The following is a 24,391-nucleotide window of genomic DNA, read 5'->3' as shown; positions in this document are numbered from 1 at the left end:
GCTTATGGCCCCGTGGTGCAAAAAATACGAGTCAAAACTTTGAAAGAGCAACACGACGAAGGTGCTCTCAGATTCTATTCAGCTTGACATTAGCTACTTCTAGTCTAGCTGCAAAGAATTCAAATAGGTAATCCCACAATAAATCCTGCAGGAACCTTTGAGTCTCTCCCTTTTGAGGCAGCGTGGGTGCTGTTCCCTGCAGGATCGCTGCTGGAAGAGTTCATTGGCATTGCTTTTTCTACTGATGGCATCATCTATACACTGAGATGTATAGATGCTTGGTAAGCATTCATAAGTCCCCTCTCCTTTTTACTTCTGTTTTCGTTTTTTTTTTTAGGTACAATGAGAGGGTCCTGACATTTTTGGTTTTGTTGTTTTCCAATAAATTCTCCGGTGAAATGAAAGTATGTCTGGCTTAAAAACTACATCACCTGTGTTTCTGATTAAGCCACTGAAAGGCAAATGGTGAAAGGTTCTCAGCACTCTGTCCTCTTTGAAAAGCTGAGAAACTATGTCTCGTCAAAGTATGACAAGATTTCATTATTCTCAGGAGGAAACAACTCTCACATCACACATGTGAGAAACAAAACTTGAGAAGTCAAAATGAAGAAATCTGGACAGACCTATGCAAAACAATATAGCCCAAAGAATTTTCTAGAAAGCAATCCCTGATAGGACTGAAAGAACATTATAAAGAATATAATTGAATTGTAAACACAATGTGATAAAAAATGATCAAATTTTAGCCACATGCTGCAGTTTTTCATTGTCTTACTGGTTTCAGTAAATGAAACTTTCACACCAGAGTTAAAAACAAGTGAAAACCTGGTAATTTCCTAAACAGATATTTATATATTGAGAAAGCTATCTCGGCCCATGAAACTTATACAGCTAAGATAATCTGCAAGCAAAAGCAGAAGTTGAAGTTCTAGGGGCAAAGCTTGGAGCAGAACTGGAAAGAAATGTCTGCAAAGCAATCTGATAGGGGAAGCTGAAATGAAGAAAGTATCTTCATAAAAATAAAAAAAGGGGGGGAGAATTGCTGGTTAGAAATGACAGGACACTTAAATCGAAAGGTGATTCAGAATATGTCCTAAAGCTTCTAGACAACTGAGAGGCATTGCACCTTGTGAGACACTGCGGAGCAACCTGCTTGCTGATGAAATGACTGTGGGTGACCGGGAAGAAAATGATGCAACCAGCTCAGCAGATTTCTCCTGGGAAGATAGGTCACCAGTGGCACCCGGCAGAATCCAGAACGAGCGGCAGCCCTGAGGGGATTTAAAAGCACTGGCAGCTTTTATGAAAGCGTGATCACCAGAGAGGGGTGAATGCGATGCACTTTTTGCGTGAAAATAGGAGGTACAGGGCTGGTTAAGAAGAGCCGGCATCACCTCAACTCTCCGAGCAGGTCGAGGTGCGGATCCATCCTTGGCACGTCACAGGGCTTCTTTGGGCTGGAGCCAAGTGGAGCTGCCACCCTGAGCCCCTTCCCTGAGCTGGGCAGGGGTTGGTTTGTTCTCAGTGTGGGTGATGGACAGGCCTGGCTTGCATCTGTGAGAGCTGCTGAGCACAGGGGCTCCGGCAGCGGCTGCAGAGCCGCGCTGGCAGCTCCGGCTCTTCCCATCCCGCAGCCAGCCTGCTCCGGCACAGAGCCGGCTCTCCCGGGAGTCACGGCTTCTTCCTCCAGCGGTGGCTGGTACTGGGTGGTGTGACCTGCCTGCCATGCTCCTTGGAAATCAGCCACTGTTCCTTCCCTCCCCCTGTCCCTCCCAGCCCCCTTCCTTCCCTTCTGGAGTAAGGCTGTGCTGGGCTGTGCCTGATGCCTTTGCTGCTCCTTTCTTAGAGCTGCTCAGCCCCTGCTGAGCTGGCCAGACTTTTCACACATCAGCGGTGACGGGAAAGCTGGTTTAGAGTTGGATGGCGCTTGTAAAACCGCAGAAATTAATAGGAACTCAATGGCTGGGAGCAGGGCTGAAACTGCACTTTTAAATTATTTTTTAATAAAAAAAGAAAAAAAGATGGAATTTCCACTTTATTTCTACAGTTTCAAGCTGCACAAAGAATCTCAGTCTATGACATTTCCACATTACCAATGATAGTAATAATACTGGGTTTTAATAGTTTTAAAGGGCTAAGGCAGATAACCCTTATGTAGATGAATAAGACACAGAAATACATGCAGAGTGAAGTTCCTCACTTTCCACTGGATCCCTGCACTGGTATTATTTCCAGCCTGTGGCACAGTCTCTTGGAGGGAGTGTTTCTTGGGCTCTGACAGGCACCGTCTCTCACTTGATGTTTGTATGAGGCTTAGCGCAGTGTTTCACAACCGGTGGCTTACAAGGCCTCAGATAAAGAGGCTAGGAAAATTAGTCAGGAGGTTGCTTAAGCTTTGAAACAAACAGTTTCAGCAAGATAGGATGGGAGTCCTGTCTCAATAACAATACTGAGTGGACAATGAGGCATTTTCCACTCTGTGCTCCTGCAGTGTGTTCTGTTTGAGGGCCCTGGGGTTTATGTAGCTGGGCGAATAGCTCAGCGTGCACCCGTGCAGAGGCAGGAGAACGTGTGCTGGCGCTGCTGGTGCTTGGAGCCAACCAGACATGACTCAGCCCTGAGCTGGCAGCTGTAAGCAGTCGTCAGGGCAGAGCTGTGCTCTGGCCAAGCCAGGCTTAGTGAGAGACAAGGTGTGTTAGCTCAAGCTCTGTGCTGTACCAGCAGGACTGCCTGAGGTTTGGAAGAGTTTTGGCTGTGTTCCTGATGATTCAGATGGGAGCAGAGCTTGCTTGCCTCTGCCTGGTAAAGGCAATGTGGACTTGCTCTGAGTCTGTATTGTTTCCCTCATAATTACTGTTTGATTAAAGCATTTAAGATATGTTTGTCTTTTTAATTTGGCTCCAGTGTAGGGCAGGAGGCCCACTCATAATGTACCTGTTTCCTTTAAGCCCAACCTGGCAAATTCTGATTACCTCTGAGATAAGCAACGTTATTAAACAGTCTTCAGTGCTTCTGCAGACAAACACATTCCTGCAGCAGAGCTAGCCTGAAAAATCCAGGAGCAGATGGAAGAAAGGCTAAGGAGGGTCATTAAATGTGGCTGTTCCCTAAGAAGTAAGCCGGTTGCAGAAGCTTGGCTGGGCCCCTGTAAGCCAGGTACAGGATACAGTTGCGTTGCGGGCAGTCTGCAGTCACAGTGCACTGAATTTAGGAGTAAGTGTTTTTGTATCCTTATAGCGTGTTAATGTGTGGACCACCAAAGGTGGCTGAAAATTCTGCTCAGCCTTCAGTAAAGGTAAGCTTCTCCTTTGCTTCTCTGAGCCCAGAAAGGCTGTTTGGTTGTTGGAGGGGGCTGGACAAAGAACAAGGGGCACCTGGTGCTGGTAAAACAAACCAAAGCATTCATAGTAAATGAGTATTTGTGGGCTAACTGTAGCTTGATGTTAGATGATAATGATGCTGGCGTCAAATGTTAGCGGCTTACAAAATGAGAACAGCATAGTCAGAGCACTCATCACACCAACTGATCTCTGCACCAGCTAATACATGTCTGAATATGGTAACAGTTGGCTGGCTGTGTTGGCTCAGCTGGGCATTTGTGCTGGCAAAAATCCGCAGAGCAGTAGCAGACAGGTGACAGGGGGCATGTGGCTGTCAGGACAACAGTGGCAATGCACATCTGTTCCTAGGCACAAGTCCGTCTGCCTCAGGCCACCAGCCTCAGGCCTTGCGTTTTACGGCTGTAGGTATCTGATCTATCTGTTGGGAGGCCAGGGGGATTAGGGATGACATGAGCTAAGAAACAAGCAAAGAATGAGCTAAAAAGAACCTGTTCAGACCAAGAAACCTTGTGTACTAAAACCAGCACCAGTGTGTTTATCCAGATCAGCTGGTGACTTTATGGAGCCAACAATAAATTGGTAAGAAGAGGTATTAATATGTTTCAACTGCAGATACAGTGGAAGCAGGACACAGGAAAGCTGTTAGGCTTGTACTAGTCTGCAAACTCTTCCAAACATCTGATCTCCCCAAGGGAGCAAAGAGACACAAGCCAGAGAAGCCCAAAGGCCAACTGCGAAATGGCGAAATGGCAGAACAGCAAAAAGCCGTGACCCTAATGGACTGAAACTTCTGGCCTTAACTAATGAGCAGAAAAAACCAAATGGAACTAACTGGCTGAAAAGCCATCTCAAATTATGTACAGAGCATGATGCTAATGGTAGGAAATATTTCATTGATCAGTCTGGATGTCAGTCTAAGGTGCTGTCTTGTTCTGTTCCCTCCCAGAGGCTATCTTGCACCTGCAGCTGGATAGCTGGAAAGTCCTTCGTTTCTCTGACAACAGCCAAGATAGCAGTGAGTTCTTACATTCTCTTCATACCAGCTCAAAAACACAGCTAGATACTGAAAGAAAAAACGTTAACTCTGTCCTAGGGAAGAGCAATGTTATTTCATTATTCTTAAAGATAACTCGAAACAAAAGACACTGCTAGCTGTGAAAAGTGAAAAGTTTCTAACTGTATGAAGAAAATGAACTCCATCTCAGTCAAAACAGCACAGCTCCTCAACCACCAGAATGTGACCAAATAAAAATAAAAGAAGTGGTTTTGGCAAGATTTACAGTTGCCAGCCAGTTCAGAGGAATATTCTCTGTGGTGGGCGATATGCAAAACTAAAAAAGCCAAAGGGGCTACAAAACATGCTTGAGGGATTCCAGCCATGAAACCACAGATAATGTGAATTGCACACTGGCAGGCAGGGACCAGAAGCCGGTGTGTGGCTTTGTGTTGGTGATGACCATCTGTGGTAGGAACAAAGCCCAAATGATATGAAGTTAAGACTTTCAAATGGTACCTGACGAGATAAAAACTGCAACAGAAACCTCTGGTGGTAAAGCGCTATGCACTGTACCAAAAGCAAAAGTCTCCAGATTATGCAGTAACAGCAAAGATTTTAAAGTGCTGAATGTTTTTGCGGTTTTATTTTAAGGCTTCTAAGCCCTCTTCTGGATCATCATGATAGTTCTGGTTGTGAGGGACAAGATTGTTTTGTTGTTGCAGAAGTGTTGTGTTATAAAAGTTTTCTAATAACCAGAGGAACACATCTACTTCCTTCATAACAGGGATTTTCTTTTAAACGTACGTTTTGGACACTTGAATGCCATGTCGTCTGGTGCTCCTTAAAATACGTGTTCCATATCTAAGCATAAATACCACAGGGTATGACAGTTGCTATAGCAACTAAGCATCTACTATTAAATAGCACCCGCAAGCTCAAAAAACATGTGCAGCCTGTCACTACACAAGGTATTCCTTTCTTTGCAGCAAACAAAGTACCATATTTTAATCTTGGGAGTCAGTCTGTTTCTGATGTATTTGTGCTGTGCATATGAAGGTCTCTTCTCCTCCACCAGTTCTACCTTCCTTTGAAAACTGCAGATACTGTAAGAGTAAAATAGCCTGAAGCGGTTGCAAGCTGAAGAAGTTAATGAATAATTCCTTTTTCATATATCCTTGAACATACATTAGAGTGCGGCTTTTAGATCTTTTAGGCCAGATTTGAGGCTTACACCTTTGCTGTTCCGCATCTTTTGATATTACAGTGTTCTGCTCTTGAAACCAGCCTTTTGGAAGGCATTGTGCTGTTTCCAGAAGTCGTATCCCTGAAAATTACAATACCAGTGGGAAACTAATTTCTGCAGTAGTAGCAAACTGGAGAGTTGTAATTTAAAAGCACAGTTAAAGCTAACAAAACTTTTAAGAATATGTAGGTCAGTTGTTTAAGTTTACCTTAAAACTGTTAAGCATTTGGACCATGAAAACCAGGGGGGAAAAGCAGAAAAATAAGAATACGGAACTTCTTACACAGTAACTTAATTCTAGTGGTTGAGACTTTAGTAACAAGCCATTGACAGCATTAGTTGTTCTACATTTTCCGAAACAGAAATGTGGTTTTCCTTAGACCCATCATTAATAACAAGGAGAATAAAGTTAAGCATCAGTAAGAGATATATGCTGGTGTGGAAGTTAACACTGTATCTGCAAGTTAAATTGACCCTCTATGCTCCTTGGAAGAGTAGACAAAGGCTGCGGTGGCTTGTTGGAGTGTTTGGATTGTTTCCAAATTCTCTTTTAGATTCTGGTGAATTGATAGGTTAAACTGGAAAAGCTACTGTATCCACAAATTATTGCTGATATCGGTTTGATCGCAACTTATCTGAATTACACAGTTTATAAGAAAAAATAGTATTAAATTATGGTAGGAATATAGCAATTACAGTTTAGGGATGATATCCAAAAATGAGCATAAAAAGTACATAAGCTAGGGCATGAAAAGGCATGTTAAAATGTGGGGGTTTTACCCTATTTTTTCCTAAGAGAATGCTTGCTAGTGCCTGTCTGCCTTATCTGGTTAAAGGGTTAACCCAATTAGAAGCACGACTGTGAACACAGATAACAGGCTGTGTGCTGGTTTTGTTCTCTGCTCCCGTCCTGTGCCTTGACGGGAGTGACAGCTTTGACTTTGGTAGCAATAAAGGAATGTTCACTCATGTCTCCCGGTGCTCTGTCAGTAGCCAGCGGTTTCCCAGCAATCATTTCAACATGTCTGATGTTAACAGAATAATAAATCTTTAATTGGCTTTACTCAATCTGCCTAACAAATAGCACCAAATGCCAATGGACTTGGGATTAGGTCCATGGAGCTGCAGTGAGCAGCGGTGCAGGATGATGTGCAGGGTGGTTTGCCAAGGTACAGGGGGGCTCTTGAAGGAGTTGTTTAGGATTTCTGGGTGTTTCGATACTGCAGGGTCTGGCTCATTCCTTAGGTGGTGTATTTGCCTCCTGCCACCTACATCCTCTCCAGGGAGTCACAGACAGATCCTGGCAAGTTCCATCATCCTCTGTTTTTATTGTGTTTTGCAGGGGAATTGTTGCTCTCTTTTTCTCCCCACAATTTTTTTTTTTTTTGCTTGTTTTCAGTTCTGTTCTTTTTGTGTTTTTTCTGCCTTTTTTTTTCTTTTTCTTTTTTTTTTTTTTTTTTTTCCCGTTTGTAGCCACTGTTTGAGAAAGGTTGCGTGTTTCTGCCATAGCTGGATCAACATCATAACCCAGTCTTGTGCCTGCCTCAACAGCAGTCTGTATGGTAAGCATGAGCACACTTACACACACTCATCTGTACAGAGTGTTTTACTGAGCAGCACGAAGTCTTACGAATTTATGATTACAGGCTGCAAACTTAAGAGATACGAGATACTAATGGTTTTTTCCCACTGTGAAAGTCCACCATGGCCAGCGGGAAAAATAGGCTGGAGTCTAGTGCCCTCTTGTGACCACATTAAACTTCTGGAAAAACATTGTCCGATGTCTTTAAAGGGACCAGGGCTTGAATTGCACTGGAAAACATACAAAAAATTATACAAAACAAATGCTGGAAGTATAGAAAAGGGGATTTAATCTCTCAGAGTAATTTATGAAATTAAACTTCTGCTGTGTGATTCAGAATAGAAACAGTAGGATCATGATTATAGTTGACTGGTGTGTTGCATATTTGAATGTTATGTTCCTTTCATAAAAGCTTTACTTCATGTTAGTCAATGAGATATATGATGCTGATGCACTGACAAGTCAGGATTATAAATTAATGTTGTTTTACATCATGGAAGGATATGTCCAAGCTATGGTTCTACAGTGAAAAAATAAAAATAAAAAAATATTTTCTCCAAATTCTGGAGGTTTGAAGTTCCTATGATCTGAAACAGCAATAAAGTTCAGATTCACATTCAATTTTTCACCACCTCCATGGGAGGAGGGCTGCTTTAACTGCTTTGGTTTAACTTAAACTTGATTTATTTGTAATGGTTTTCACTATCTCTGGAGAAAAAAAAGATTATTTTCTGTGAAACTTCCTTCTACAGAATTATTTCTCACCTGGGAATTTGACTAAGAAACTGATTGCTAAGAAAAAAAAGACAAACATTCAATATAATTTCTGGATCCTCCCCTCTCATGAGAGGGGAACATTTCTGGTCAGGAGACGGAGTGACTTGTCCTCGAATGACGCAGGGTCCACACAGCCTCTCATTGGGGAAAGCCCCTTGCTGAGTTATAAAATCACACACGCCTTTGCACTCTGCTTTTGTGGAGCACTGAAGTCACCTGCTGACCTTCCGTTTCGCACCAAATCTTTGCTGTTATTACGTTACTCTCTGTCTGTATCTGCTGCGCACCCCCCATGCACAAACGAAGTTCCCCATTCACCCCCGTTTTCTCGTTTCTGACAGAAACTTGAGGTTTGTATTTGGCCTGGTTGGAATCTCCTGCCTGTTGTTGTTGTGCAGTTCCCACAGTAACAGTCAAGAAAGCAAGAAGTCAGTCAGAGTTCTGACTTCCCTTGTTATTTAACTTACATTTTTCTTCCCTTTTGCACATTGCTGCGTCCAGTCCTGAGTTTGTTTTGAGCCTTGTGCATTTGTTATCGTTGCAATGCAGCTATTCCTGCAAGTGGTGCAGTTAAGTGCACCGTTCCATTGAGAGTTATGGACTGTTCATTTCCATAAGCCTTATTTTAGGAAAGATTTGAACAAAAGAGTTAGAGGTAGACAGGAACCACACAGGCAGCTAAATGGAAAAAGGCTGTTTTTTGTTTGTTGGTTTGTTTGTTTTTAATAGCTTATCAAATGTCTTTTATCCAACATATGGTGAAATCACCTATAAACATCAAACATACAATAATAAAAGCTACCTGTAATGAGTAGTGTAAGCCCAGTCTTCTTGACTATATTTAAGAAAGGCAAAAAGTAATGCTAAGTCAGCTGAATCAGTAAGGAATAGTGCTGTTGCTTCAAGCGTATCAGGTTCACACTGTCAGAGACCCATTCCAGAAATCTAGTGCAAAGAAAGTGCTTCCCAACCCACGAAAATTGTGCCAGAAAGGGAAGAGCTCGAGAAGCAGCGTCCACATAAGTAGGTCGCAAAGCACGAAGGATTTCAGAGATTGTTACTGGTGGCCTGCTGTGTACAGAAGCTGCAACACCAAAAGCTATTGGTGTTACTGTTCTCAGTCCTATACCTGGAGAGATACTGTGAGCTTGTGCGTGCCTGTTCCTCGGTGTTTGCAGTCAGGAAGTCAGCTCTGTGCATCAGTATGACTCTTACCTTTTGGAAGCAACAAAACACCTCCAAATACCAGAATATCCCAGTGAGGAAAAATCCCACTGAAGTCCCCAAGCATCTAGTGCCCACGTTACCAGGAGGAGACCCAAAGTTAAAAATAAAGTCTGCATACTTTTTTTTCTTCTTTTTTCTGATGCCCCAGTGTAAATAGAAGCAAATAAAGTGCTTTGAATCTGATCGTGAAAGTGCTGACCCATTAGAATTTGTGCTGTAGTACCTTATATTTGCCTCCATGCTGTTCACTGCTCCATTGCAATAAGCTCTGAATATGCATACGACGCACCTGCTTACTCTTTCTAGTATCTCCTGCAAGGGCTTGTATTTTAAACTGAGAAGACAGACGATGCTCAAGGGAAGAAGTGTCCCATTTTACAGATGGGGAACTGTGATACAGACTGGTGCATTTCTAAGTAGCTTTCTGAACATGCAGGTATTTGCATAGTTGTTCAGAACATCTGCAACTTCAGGTTTACAGGGCTTTTCAAGACTTTGTATATCGTACAACACCCTTTTCCCACAGTATCTCTCTTCTCTTTGATTCTTTATCTCCCTCAAGAAAATATTTCAATAAAGACAGACCTTTGAACAGACAGGGGATGCTCTGTGATCATGGGCTGAAATGTGTGGGCCCTGTCGCAAACTGAGGCTGCCAAACAGGACGGATCATTTCATGGTGTACTGAGAAGGCCTATTTTGACATGGCTTGTGTAGATGATATTCCTGTGAAGTTTTGTGAAATTATTACCACATAGCTTCTCATCTCTTCTCAGCAGACTTTCCATCATTCTGCAAGGCTGGTTTTTGCCTCATTGTCTCTGAGCATTTCTTACAGGACAGAGTAGAAGTTATCAGCGGTCTGAATTCCAGCAATGAGACATAACGAGTTTAGAGTTCTACTCTTTCCTCCCAGTGGTTCACGATGGCAGCAGCTAACATCTTTTATCAGAATGTTAGCATTAGTCTCATTTGGGATAACAGATTTCTCTCTTTATGGTTCATATTGCTCAGCTGCAAATTACATGATGCCATGAGGCCACGCTGCGTCCCAGATGCAAACAGAGTATAAGAACAACTCTCTCTTGTGCAAAGGTTAATTGTGCAGGGGAAAGAGGGGGTGCAGCGGGATGCACAGCATCGGTAGGTATCACCTCCTTGTCTCTAGACACTAGTTGCAGAAGACATGCTGGGAGATCCAGCTTTGGGGATGCTTCTACTTGCAGGCTTCCCTGCATCCAAAGAGGTTAATAAAATGATTGTATCTCTCTGATGCAGTCGTCCCCCCCCCACCCCCCCTTATTTTCTACCTTTAGTTTGTGCTGGTTTGAAAATAGGACAGGCATTCCAACCTATGAGGAAACTTCAGTGTCATTTCACTATCTAGAGGATGTTTCCTAAAACATCTGTTCCACAGTGTGACCTGTAGGACAACATGCTTACAAAGAAAAGCTTGTGGATGTTGTTGACAACCTGGTTCTGAGTTGAGTTTCATTACTCACTTCCCAACAGAAGTTCGACATTGGGTTGTTTCTACATGACAGTAGGGACTAAATCGGACCAGCTACCAGGTTGCCAACTGCAGATGAAACTTTGTCACACATAGAGAGTCTGAGTTCATTCGTATCTGGTTTTGCCTGTTTTGTAGAACTATCCTCTTAAAGAAAAATCTAATACTAAACATGAAAGCATTTCCTAGACAGGATTAGAGTTTTATGAGTTACCCTAAACAATTACTTAAAAATGTAGTCTTTAGAAATGACTTAAAATTGATGAATAAACAAACAAATCAGATATATTGTCTGCAAAAACTAGTTTGGCCAGTTCTAGTTCATAGCCAGAAATCATTCACTTCATGCTTCACAGTCATGCTTGAAATAATCTGCAACCCACTTATCTCCCAGGTATATTATGAATGTCTGAGACACTTGTAAAAATAAAACAATGTTTTATTTATTAAATAGCCCACTCTTCTTTAAATCAAATTATGGAAGTTACACCTGAGCAAATACTGAATACAGAGGAGAGTGAAATTTTTGAGTCTCGCCCCTGTTACACTGGTGAGCGACTTAGCCACTCTGAGCCATCCCTGTGTAGACCTGGCCGTCTAGAGATCAGACTGGGAAGCATGGCCCCTGTGTTCTCTCCAAGTCATTTTATAGCTTAAGCTGGGTTGAAAAAGTCAGGGAACAGAGCAAAACGACTGGGCTGAGAACTGCAGATCTGATGTAGCTGTTCTTTACAGCACGAAGCAGTCCCTGCGGGCTCACTGGTACTGTCCTTGCAGGAGGAAGGGATGGAGAGACCCACAAAATCGGTCTATCCACCCCTCAAATCTGCTCTGACCTGAGCAGTGTCCTTTGCTATGTCTCTAGCAAGTGCTCTAGTGCAGACACCCTTCCTTTGCCCATATGGCACATTCAGCTACTGAGTAACAAAACATCACATGCTTCAGTTTTTTGGATGAGAAACAGTCGATTGATCTGATGGGATATTTTAACAACTCATAAAAGGCATTTATATAGAGCAGGATATCTATATATATATATATAATGTCCTGAGTTGGAAGGGACCCACAAGGATCATCGAGTCCAACTCCTGTCCCTGCATGCTTTCTTGATGTCCTCTCTCAGACATAAAGCTGCTTTTTCATTTATCCATAGAAGTCAGGATGTGCATTTTTCCTGTGTGGATACATTGCTTGGTACCTGGCTCCTAATCCCTTCAGTAACCTGTCGCAGAATATTTTAGTATGGAAAGCACTCTGGAAATCATCTAGGTCATCTTCAAAGTTAGGTCAGGCTGTGCAGTGCCTTGTCACCCCCAAGGCTTTTATTTCAGAGTGCCTCTGAACAAAGAAGCTCCAAAGGTTTTCATTAAAAGAAGATGCATAACGATATAGTAATTTAGAAGAGCGTGTAGATTAGGCAAGGCAAAAGAATTATAGATGTTGCACCAGACCCTTCTAATCTCTGTTCCCTGCACCTTCGGCACTGGGCTCCAATATTGGTTGCTCTAAAGACACATTTTATCAGAGGAAAAAGCCAGCTCAGAAGTCTGTAAATTCACTGAACTCACAGAAGTCTAAATTCACTGATATTATTCACCCGAGTTCTACATTTAGACTATGAAAATCCTGAGGTTGGGGCAGTTTGCATATGTGTCTTCAGAGATTAATCACCAGTACCCTGGCTGACTGGGCTGTTACGAGCAACGCCTGCTGCTGATTTAGTAATGGAAAGTTTGATTTTCAGCAAAGATATAGATATTCAGCCCTTTGCAGATGTCTCCTTGATACCTTAGAGCGTTTGATCTCTGGGATGCATATGAAAATACAGAACCACAGTTTGTTAATTAGCATCACAAGAAAATGTCACATTTTTGCCAATAAACAGTCTCCTATTCAATTCAGTATTATGTGAACTACTTTTGAGGACACAAGCCTCTTGTAGGTAGATGCCAGAGGAGTCATTAAATAATACAAAAATTAAATATGTCATAAATACAGTAACTTGAGGAAATGCCATTTTGGCACAATGCTTTTTTTGCAAACGTGTATAAGAATAAAGCATAATATATAGAAATACTTATGACAATTTGAAAACATTAATAAGGTTGTATTTACATTAACATTGGCTAATGGTAATTCCATTCAGAAATGTCAAAATTAATAATGACAATCTAAAAATATTACAGAAGTACATCATTACAGATGAAGTAGAATGACAGTGTGAAACACTTCACAAATTCGTACTCAAATAAACACACAGCTGGTTCATTATCTTTGTCTGTTTTACTTCGATCACATAAAAATATGAAGAAGCTGTTTAAATAAATCTCGCCAGATTTGTATCGTGTTGGTTTGTTGTTTGTTTTTCTTTTTTTTTTAAATTCTGGTTTAAAGGCACAGGAAACTACCATCAATAATTTATTCATAGTGGAAGTGGCAGCAGCAACAATGAAATCTGTCCCACCATAGTCCCATGTGTCACCACCAGCATGTCCCAGGGAGGTCCCGTCTATGGGCAGAAGGGGCTGCGTTCTCTGTGCCACCAGCCCTTCCTTGTCTGTGAGGCGCTCAGCGCTTGTGCAGGCTCATACACACCAAAACATGGATCGATAACAAAAGAGAAGCGTTAGCTTCATCAGAAATGAAACACAAGTTCAACACACGTTTGGAGATGGCATAAAGCCAGTCCATGACACCACTTGGAAACGTATAAATATTTTATATATTTCAGTGCGTTTCAGATTTAACTGCAAAATAAGTAAAATCTACTAACTGGAAAATATTAAGTGTTAGAATTGTATATTTTAAGAATTCCAGGACAGTTTGGGATCTGGACTAATACAGTAGAAGTACTGCTGCTCTGTGTTATCAAGCCACTTCTGTGCCCTTTAATTCTCCCCATGATGTGCAAGGTGGATAGAGCTGCATACTGAACTATTAGGAACATTTTCAAACCTCTTGTTGAAAGACTTCCTCATTTTTTGTATTTTTCACTTGTTAACCACAACCGTTAAGAGAAGTACATGTGTAAGAATCTGAACATGTACCTCCACAAGGACAAATAATTCCAACCTTAAGAATGGATCCTGGGCTGCTCTCCTCATCAGGGTTTATTTTTTTTTTTGTCTAGCTCAGAAGATAAAACTGGTTCTGAACTGAAAAGAGAAAAAGAGCTAGTCTAAAAAATAAGCTTTTAAGATTTCAATTTGAATCAAATTACCTTCTTTATTCCACATGTCCTTAGCAAAGCAATATTTTCACCAGTGATACTGGTGGGCAAACTTTGTCGTAGGAGACAAACAGAAGCAAGAAATATCGCTCACGTAGTGTCCTCAAGGAGTTGCTGGCCCTGTGACAAAACTTCCTACAGATGTCAGCAAGCAAACACTTGTGTGCTGCAGCCTGCAGCCCCCACATGGTGTTGGGAACTTCTTATTTGCATCAGGAGCTCACTGTTAGCTGCCACCTTCTTGGTCTTTGCTATTCTTACAGGTCTTTTGAATGTCAGATGCATCTGGTATTTCTTTGTTTTCTTCTCTTAGCCCTCCTTCCTGTGATTCTTTTGACATTTTCAATTTTATGCTGTCAGTCTTGTGATTAATGGATGAATTCGGGCTGCATGGGTTCAACCTCCATCTTCTCAGAGTCCTATAAAAATCTTTTCTGACGTTTTCACTAACCAGCACATAGATGATTGGATCGGCAATACTGTTCGCAGTGGCTAAACACAGAAACACTGTAAAAATTGAATATATATCTTTTTCAAATGGACATGAGGAATTCTGATGAAACATAAAGTATATGGATCTTATTATGAGTACCACATGGTAGGGAGCAAAGCAAATCAGGAAAATTACAATAATGGTGATCGCCAGATACTTCACTTTGGTTTTTTGACGGCAAGTCAAACTGCTGCTTGTTTTCGCACTTTGGAAAATTTTGTAGTTTGTGAAAATGAGGATTGCGAAAGGTATGGCAAATCCAAATAGGAATCTGGCAAAGCCGAAAATAGCCAGTTTTATGTCAAGGGGCAAAGCCTCAAAGCAGGTCTTCTTATTGGTATGTTCTGAATCATCTTCCATGGAAAATACTGGACTGTGGATTACTGCAACCACAGCAAAGAGAAGACACACTATTATGATTGCCTTTTTCTGTCCTCTTCTCCCCCTTGATTCCAAAGCATACGCCAGCGCCACGTAACGATCCACAGAAATGCAGCACAAAAGCAGAATGCTGATGTATATGTTGCAGAAAAAGATGAATCCTGTTATTCTGCAAGCCTTTACACCCATATTCCAGTGGTGGTCATTTTGCACGTAGATAATCCAGAGAGGCAAGGTACTTAAATACATCAGCTCACACAATGATAAACTGAAAATGTAGATGGCAATTACTTTATTCCTTTGGATTTGTAGAAACGTGAGCACGGAAGTTAAGCAATTTGCTGGAAGGCCTATGGCAAAAACGATGCTGTAAACAGCAACCAGAAGTGTCTTGCTGTCTTCGTAGGGAATCCCTGTGCAAGTGGAGCTGTTATTTGTGTCTGTACAATTTTCCATTATTCTTTTTCCAGCTGGTGTTTCCTGAGAATCAGAAGACAAGGAAGAAAGTTAGCATTTGCATTACTCAAAAATATTATCAGTAAAGGTTATGGTCCCATAGGTGCCAAGAGGAGATGTCAAGGGAACAAGTGGAAATCTTGTCTTGGGGAAGCACCTAAGACGGGCAGGTTCTCCTGTAGTGTCCCCTGGGAGTTAGGTCTGATTTACTTCCAGGAAAAAATGCCTTTCTTCACAAGGAATTTCTTGACTACAGCATTTCTATTCACTAAAACTGGGTATTGGGAACTGTTCCTACACCAGGCTGCCTTGTGAATAAAACAGAGCTGTTGATCAGTTACTGAAGTCACTTCCTAGAGAAAATCAAAGGCATTAGTCTTAAACTCTTTTTTTTTTGTTTGTTTTTCAAACTGAGTAACCAAAAATGCAAACAGTAAAGACTTCAGAGGCAGACTTCCAAAAGAAGCTATCATTTATGGTCGGTCAGATGGGAGAACTGCCTGAATGTATGGTGGTAGTTGTGTCAGAGACTACAGGAACCAGAATCTGGCCTCTGGTGTGTACATCGACATTGTATTGCAACATAATGGTCTGGATCTAGCTAATTCATGCTTCTCTCCTCTCCCCTCTTAATGAATGAATAACTGCAGCTGAAGAACATGATTTGTGGTTCTATACGACACCCACCATAGTGAGCCAGCAAAACTGCCTACCACATCTGTTCAATGCCTGTGGTAAACAACAAGAAGTAAGGGTAGCTAGAGGAAGTGAACAAGAACAAAGAGAAGAACATACACACATTTAAGAAATGGACGTGAAGAGAATTAATGCTCTTTGAACGGGAGTGGTTATGAAAACCTCCACCTTCCCAAGATGATTGCACACAGAAGCAGACCTGGCATTGGGTTAGTGTTAAGTAGTGCCGGGAGAAGCACTTCTTGCAAAACCACTTGATGATTTCCATGCAGAAATCTTCTCCAAGTGAAGAGAGGAGTATGGAGGTGGGTGCGCCTTAATGGTGTTGTATGCCCTTACAAATTGTACTTTGCTGTATTTATGAGTTGAAGGGTCCACTGTACAACATCCTTGATAACAAGAAAGATGTTCTGGCCTAATCTTTTGGGCATTCTCTTATGGGGTGGACACCTTGTTCCAGGCAACAGCTAGCTAACTACCGGAGGAGGAGATGTGTTGACAGAGGTTGAGTCTCTTCAGACAGAGCACAGGCGTGAGCTCTCCCAGTCCACGCTATGCATGAGCAATTTCTTTAACCCTGAGCTCATGCAGGGGAGAAGGTAGCTTTTAGCAGCCTCTGAATATTTATTTGTTGCTTTTTTGGGCCCATCTCAAGCAGATCAAGGGGAAGCAGTGGAATTATAGAATCATTTTGGCTGGAGAAGACCTTTAAGATCATTGAGTACAACCATTAACCTTAACACTGTCAAGTGCCCCTCTAAACCATGTCCCCAAGAATCTCATCTACACATCTTTTAAACATCTCCAGGGATGGTGACTCCACCACTTCCCTGAGCAGCCTGTTCCAATGCCTGACAACCCTTTGGGTGAAGAAATTTTTCCTCATATCTTCTGCGTTTTTGGCAGGGTAACAAGCTGGTGGGGCCATTCCTTCCTTTCTGTGTGGGCAAGAACAGTCCCTGGGGTGGCACAAGCAGCTCTACCCTGAATGCCTAACAAAGCACATGCCATGCAAGATCCCAAGAGCTTGAAGGGCAGTCAGGTCCCCTGACTTAGTTTAGTTACCAGATGGTGAGAACAGTATGAGAAAATGAACACAGGTTGCCCCAGGCTGTCAGACCCTCACAGCAGTGCAGTGCTTACCACAGCCATAAGCAACAAGAGAGGATCTTCTGGCCCATGCTGAGAGGTATTCATGTCCATCAAGAAAAAAAGGCTCTTGAGAGAACTTATTGCAGCCTTTACATACTTAAAAGGGGGCTGATAAGGAAGATGGGGACAGACTTTAGCAGGGCCTGTTATGATAGGACAAGGGGTCATGGTTTTAAACTAAAGGAGGGGACATTCAGGCTGGACATGAGGAAGAAGTTATACAAGGGAACGGGTTTCCCAGAGAGGTGGTTGATGCTCCATCCCTGGAATCATTCAAGGCCAGGCTAGATGGGGCTCTGAGCAACCTGATCTGGGTGAAGATGTCCCAGCTCATGGCAGGGATTGGACTGGATGAGCTTTCAAGGTCCCTTCCAATCCAAACTATTCTGTGATTCTGATTGCCCCAAGGCAATCAGAGCCTGTGTCTGAGTGAAGACGTCCTGACAAACAAGCAGATGGGGCTGAGGCAGCAGTACCTGCTGTCCCCATCCCTGTCAGCAGTGTAAGATGTTCCCCTGGGGTGAGGATATTTGGAAGGTGCCTCCACAGACAGAGGAACTGAGAAAACACTCTGTGTGTAAGCACACTCGAGGGTGCAACTGTGCTCAGCCACTGCTTTCCACTTCCTGGAGCAGCAAACCATGCTCCGCTGGTGGGCTGATGTGCTGTCGAGGGTGGGCAGGCAGCAGTCACTGTGCTGCTTGGGTCAAAGTGTCCTGTCAGATGGCCACATCCCTCCAGGTCTGACAATGGGACTGGAGTCTGGTGGGTATGCTGAAGCCCTCTCAAAGGAGATATGAAGTTTCCTTTAGTTTCAAATGTCCTGTCTTAAGAATGATTGGAGAAGAGGATCCTCAGTGCTGCGTGGGGCAGACAGCATGGTGCTCAGCAGGGTTTCTGTGTGAGAGGGTGTATATTTACTTCCCTTCTTTCCTAGCAGTGAAAGTGTATTGATAGCCAGTGTTAACTTAAAAAACAACAGCTGTGGCAAGAGCTGGTGGTGACTTGAGTTTTCTGCTGCCTCTGGGCATCTGCCACCCTTGATGAATGAGGTGGGGTCTTCTCTAGGCCACCTACTGTACTTCCATGCAGAAGGGATGAAACCGGTGCTTGGTTTCAGGATGAGCAGTGGTTCTCTGCCCAGACCTCACCTGGGATGTGACATATGGGAGCTTGTCCTCCACTAAGATGTGTCTGACCAACGTGAGAGCTGCTGTACACCACAGAGCAGTTTTGGAGACCTCCCCTTCTAAGCTAAAACACAGCAGGTGAACACAACTCGTACATGAGGCGGGTGGTGACAGCCCAGGCAAGGATGTGGTACAGTCGCACGCCATCTCGGTTACTCAGTGGCTGTCTACCTCACGTGCCTTAACATTAAAACCTTGAAGAGTGGTTGAAGGTGTGCTCTCCTCCCCTTGGGCTTTGTGTACTTCTCCTGACCCTGTGTTTGTGTGAATATTCTCCTTTCTGCATGGCCCACGCCTGTGTTTGCTGCTCATTGTGCGAAGGCAAGCTTCTCCCCCAGGCACTTAGTGAGAAGCCGGCAGTGGTGCAGACAGGAAGGAAGTGGTGGAAGAGTTGTAGGCACGTGGGTCCCAAAGGTTCTTTCACCTCTTTCCTTCTCCTCCTCCCTTCCTGTTCTGCTCCAAGTCTCCTTCTCACACTTAGCAGCCATGAGTGAGCCTCAAGAAGAAGGTGCCTGTGACTTTTTAAGCTGCCTGCTTGGGTTATGCTTTTTTTTGTGGCTTTTGGTGTAGGGCTTAAGCCACAGGGCTGAGACTGAGCTGGAGAACTTCCCCCTTAAATGACTGTCAACTGCCAAGCGCAAAACCTCGACTGGCAAAGTGCAACCATAGATGTGAATTTACACTTGTAGAGAAAAATCATGTGCTGGATGCTTCTGCTGAAGGTCTGGCCTGTCATCTCAGGAGCCTGGATTCTTCCCAGCAGTAATGCTGTCTCAGCCCATTTCAGGAAGGAATAGAGGAGAATATCCATTTGCTTCTCTCCCTCACCTTCTCCTGGCTCTCTGCCTTGTCCAAGGAAAGGTCCTCTGGCCCTGGCCACTGCATCCAGCCCCGGTTCTGAGCCTCACTTGTCTCTGCTCAGGTCTCCAGACATGCAGGGGGGTTTCCTCCTTAAACTGAAGATCAGAAAGCAGCACTCAACAGACAGTTTATTAAATTTCTCCCTGGGACATTGCCCCTCTCCAACTGAATGCACGTTTTCACTCTTTAGAGTCTGCTGTTCTCATAATGGGCTCATTCCAGAAGATTCCCAGTTCTGTCATCTTCTGTGGTGGCTGGGCTGTGATGGATGCATTCCCACACCTCTTGAATGTGGCATTCATAACTGTACTGCTTTATCTAAAGAGACAGCTGGTTACCTGTGAGCACTTTGTTGTTGTCCCACACTGGTGCAGAACTGGTGCAGGCTAACCTGCATCTCATGTATTCATTCAAATAAATAAATTATCAATATCAATATCAATATCAATATCAATATCAACATCAACATCAACATCAGCATCAGCATCAATATCAATCAATCTCAATCTCAATCTCAATCTCAATCTCAATATCAATATCAATATCAATATCAATAACATAACTGAAAAAATACACTATTTCAGGGTTCATTTTCTGCTAATATTTGATGAGCAATTTTAGTGATAGAAGCGTTAGTTAGAAGAGCACAATTATCACATCCAGCAATTTTGAAAGCACTTCTAAAGGATCAAAAGTAGCTATGATGCAAATGATGAGTGATATTGAAGAACGCGTTTGTGAGAGACAAGCTGTTTCAATGCATTAGGTTTCTTGACTGTCTTCTTGTACCTTTCAGTTGAGTAAAGCATGTCCAAAGTAGCTTTCTCAGCTTTCTGTGACTTATCCTGTTCTTCTAGGGCTCACCAACCATTGCTAGGTGCTATTTCAGCTCCTGGCTGTGTTTTGCATCAACAACTCAATGTATATTTAGCAGCACTCTGAGGCTTCTTGCTCCATGAAAATCCACAGTTCATGTTTCTCACGTTCAAGATGTGAAACATCTCATCTTCTAGGACAGAGACATCACCTCTGGCTCAGGAAGCCCCTGAGCACAAATCACTGGAAGATGTGGTAATCCACTAAGGAAGATTTGCCATGTGTCTGCCCTGTATTTACACTCTTCCCTGGACGTTTGTTCTTGGCCTAGGTTATAGCCACAGTATTGGGTTAAGTAGGCTTAACATTCCTAATGTTGTATTATGTTCACACTGTTAGATGAATGGATAATTGCATTTCCTGCTCCTAAAATGGAGTGCCTACATGCTCTAATGCATTGCGACCTCATGGAGAGAAAACCCTAGAAAAGGGCAAGGCATCTGGAGATGCCTGAGTAAACAGTTGTGGATGGAAGAGGCATGATGGACATGAAATCCCATTTTCTGGGTTGTGCTGAGAAAGCAGCAGAAGTGTCTTGCTGCAGATCTACCAAGCAAGGCTGCAAAAACAGATCAAGACTGACTGCCCTTTCCTTACCTTCTCTTTGACCCTGTGCACCTTGCATTCCTTCACAGCAGGTGGCCTGGATTTACTAGGAGGAATGGGAAGGTGCTCCAGGGCTGCACCAGGGCTGACACAAGGGCATTAGCAGTAAGTAGCACATGTCCAGGAGTGGAGCAGCCAGAGGCGGGTGGAGGGAGGGTTGTGAGGAGAACAACGGGGCCATAGTGTGACCTGCACCCTCCATCTATCTCCAGAGGTACTGCCCATTTCTCCTGACTATTTCGAGGTCTTTGCAATCACGTTACCCAAACAGGCACCTTCTCTGTGGATACAGCAAGTGCCAAGCAGAGCGCTTTGGGTCAGCGGTGCTTATGGGTGTTGGAGTCACCTAGAGGTGGATGGTAGCTCTAACCACATCACTCTCTTCAGCTCTTTTGCCTTGAAAATGTAACTGCTGAGCCCTGAAAAGTGTGTGGACATTTGTGAGCCTGTTGGCCTAGACCTTACCACTTCAGAGTGAATGTTAAGATCTTAATTGGAGTCTGGCCCCTAAATGAAGCAGAAAAGGGTCCTGGGAGGTGCAGAGACTTGACTGGTGGCTCCTGCTGCTCATTCGGACCACTTGCATTAATGTCTGCTCTTCCCTCAAGAGATGAAGTGTTTTTGCAAACACTGAGGTGTAAAGAGGGAAGTGAAACCAAGGGGGAAAGCAAAAGGCTTTATTTTGCACTCTTTTTTTTTTTTTTTTTTCTTTGCTTGTCTATGAACTGCTCATATAAAACTGTTTCAATTTTTAACAGAGAAGCTGGAGTGACCAAAATAACACCTATAAGGAAAGGTAAAAATCAAAACTGCAGATACAGTTACAGGGAAGAGAGGGAGAATTCAGAAAAAGCACAGTAGTTGAGCAGAGCTTCACCTGAGATACAGAGGGACAGAAGAGAAAAAAGACACAATGAAATCCATCACACGAATACAATTAGATCAGCAGAGCACATCACTTAATGTATTTTTCATTTTCTAATAATTTTCTGATAATCTTTCTATTCCAATGATTATTGTTAGACCTGAAAATTTTGAGGGATTTATGTGGATATTAAGAATAATTTTTAAAAAGTGCCAATAGTTAAGATAAAAACAAACCACCCTTTCACACCTTCCTTCCTGCCCCCAATATTTAGAAAGGATGACAACCTGCATGTTTTAAAGCATAAATCAAACTTCAATAGAACAGGACCTGAGTTTCTCCTGAGGGGTTTTGTGCTTTCCTTAGTAGCATGTGGTACCATAACTGTGTGACACAAGTTTACACTAACATCATGTTGGTCTGACCACTCATATCTAGTATCGTAAGACATCAATTCCCAGATCTGACAGATACGCCACCTACAATACTCATCACCAGCAATATCAAATATCACTCCTCTTCTGAACACGTGCTTCTCTTTCTCATGCAGAACCTACATTGCTTGTCTGTAAATATTATGAACTACTAAACTATCCAGCTATTAGCTTTTGTGTCTGTTAATTTGAATAGAAAGTAAGAAATTGCCGTGGACTATTTGCTCTGCTGTTCTTGAAAGCAGGAAAAAAATGTTTGTGGTATCTTTGGGGATAAAAATAGATTATGACCCACTGGCCAGCAAGCCAGTGAACTGGTTTATTTTTTTTTCCATTAGTAATAAACAAATTAGTAGATGAAGTCACTCCTGTAAGCAAGTCTCAGCATACAAAAGAAAAGCAGCAATGGCTCCGCTTAGTTACCCAGCAGACCAATCATTTTTACTGACACACACAAGATAGCAGGATTTGAAACTACACAGTTTCAGATCTGAATATATTAATAGAATGGAATAATATATGATTTTAAAACTATATAACTTCAAAGCTGTATAGAGAAAAAAGAGTGCTTTAAAGCTACAAGACTGTGCTGGGAATCCAGCCGGGGCACAACTCCATCTTAAAATTTCTTCCTCCATCCTAGCTTGCTCAGAAGGAAACCACCGATGGGATTTGAATGTAGAGACAGATGAACACTGTACAAAGCAGCTTTAATGCCTAATAAGGAAAAAATCCCCACATGATTCCTGAAAGATGAAAGTGGCAAGTTTATTGTATTTGCGAGGTTTTGGTTTGCGTTTTACCCTCTTTTGAACACTCTTTGGCTGCTGCAGCCGTGGAAAAGACTCTCAGGAAACAAGAAGGACCTTCTGCTGAACCGAGGCAAGGCATATGCTTTCTTTTGGTCACCAAGTGTAGTCATCTGAAGTTTGGGCAGGCTTTTTGCTAGAAGTAACCACTTCTGGGTGGTTACATCTCCAGCTGTGACACACGGGCCAGAAAGTGCTGTGGTGAATGCAGATCATTCACCTGTTGACCAGTGCTGGTTAAACCAAGCTATGGAACATTTGTAGGCTGAAAACAGCTGCTGTAAGGAAGCAACAGGACCTTGAGATCAGTCATAAAAGCCATCTTATTAAAAAAAAAAATTGTTGGAAGATATTAATCACCTGCCATTCAGGAGAGAGACTCAGCAATTTCTGGTGAGAAGATGATGTTTGATTGATCTCATGATACACTGTTCATAGATGTGAACTCTCAGCAACTAGAGGTTTTAAAAACTTGTGTGTAGGTGTTTATGTAGACCCACGCCTCCTCTTCCTCCTTCCCACAATCTACAACTAAACGTACTCTTCTGCTAAAAGAAGCAGCTATGAGTGAACTACCACATAATTCAGGGTTGAAAAAGGACCTGGCTTAAAATTGTGATCCTTCCATAAACTGGGTGTCTTAATGCCATGTTACATTGCCTGGTGAGGGGCTACAGAGAAGCGAAGAATGACAGGCAGGTAAGAGAGAAATGCGTAAAGTAAATCTCCTGCAATTTAAATCCATCTTAATTCAATACATCTAAAAGTAGGTAAAACTGCATACATGTCATATGGAGTAGATAGGGGAAGTTCACAGGTGAAAAACAAACCCCCAAATCTCCCCATACCAGTGGACTTTTTTCCTCAGTCTCATGATTCAGAGGCCATGGCTCATGACTTTGGGACTTTTGGACCTGGCAAAATTTCTCAGTCTTTTCTGAAAGCATCAGAAAGCAGCTGTTGCAGGGCAGATTTACTCCCTCATACCTATCAGCTTGTCTAGAAAAGGTCCTGCAGCCAGAGGAATGGCTTCATGGCCAGGAGAGCCGTCAGGAAGCCCAGAAATGCCGTAATAAATGTGAGGCTAAACCATAAAGCCAGTCCAGTCAAAAGGCTGAGGAAAGCATAGGTTTTGGAGCAATAGCAGTGAAAGTGAACATCTGAGAGCAGCCTTGAGACCGGCCACAATCACACCTTCTTCACCAACCTTCACACACAAAAGCAGAAGGCACTGATGCTCAATGCCTCCCAAAAATCATAACAGCTTAATTGACAGTCTTGGCAGTGGGGGCTATTTAAATAAGGCTTCTGTTATTCAAGTGGCTCATTTGGAAACCTAACTGGCCAGACTTTCTTGCTGGCTTGTGTTGGAGCTATGAAGTCTTGGAAGAAGGAGATGAGAGGGAGTATTCCCATGCACAGCTTCTCTAGCCCACCCTGGGGTGCTCCTGGATGTCAAAGCACACCCAAGTACCAGCAGATTGGACACTGAGGGCTTACATGTGCGCGAATACTGCTCTGGACTCCCCAAAGAGCAGTCTGGGGTATTAGAGAGTGGGATGCTTAAACAAGGCAAGAAGATCTGGCCATAGACCAACACAAGGCCTAAGTAGAGGTATTTAAGTCTGTGCATGAACAAGTGGAGGACAACCACAGCCATTCTGTG

The 24,391-nt window shown here is 42.9% G+C and overlaps 1 protein-coding gene across 3 annotated transcripts in view; it reads right to left on the bottom strand.

Annotated features, from left to right (window-relative positions):
• Positions 1-10,481: 10,481 nt before the first annotated feature.
• Positions 10,482-24,391, bottom strand: part of GPR132 (G protein-coupled receptor 132) — an 85,896-nt gene continuing 71,986 nt past the window's right edge. For 2 of the 3 annotated variants that reach the window (XM_065063296.1, XM_065063295.1), the window contains exon 2: positions 10,482-15,260. In XM_065063296.1, coding sequence (XP_064919368.1) covers positions 14,133-15,236 — 1,104 coding nt within the window. In that variant the 5' untranslated portion in view covers positions 15,237-15,260 and the 3' untranslated portion in view covers positions 10,482-14,132. Of the gene's footprint in view, positions 15,261-19,102; positions 19,225-24,391 lie in introns of all 3 variants that reach the window. The other variant, XM_021292743.2, reaches the window with a different exon arrangement.

Source organism: Columba livia, chromosome 5 (assembly GCF_036013475.1).
Source record: "Columba livia isolate bColLiv1 breed racing homer chromosome 5, bColLiv1.pat.W.v2, whole genome shotgun sequence".
Taxonomy (NCBI): domain Eukaryota; kingdom Metazoa; phylum Chordata; class Aves; order Columbiformes; family Columbidae; genus Columba; species Columba livia.
The sequence above is the reverse complement of the archived record's forward strand: the minus strand, read 5'-3'. Positions and strand labels throughout refer to the sequence as shown.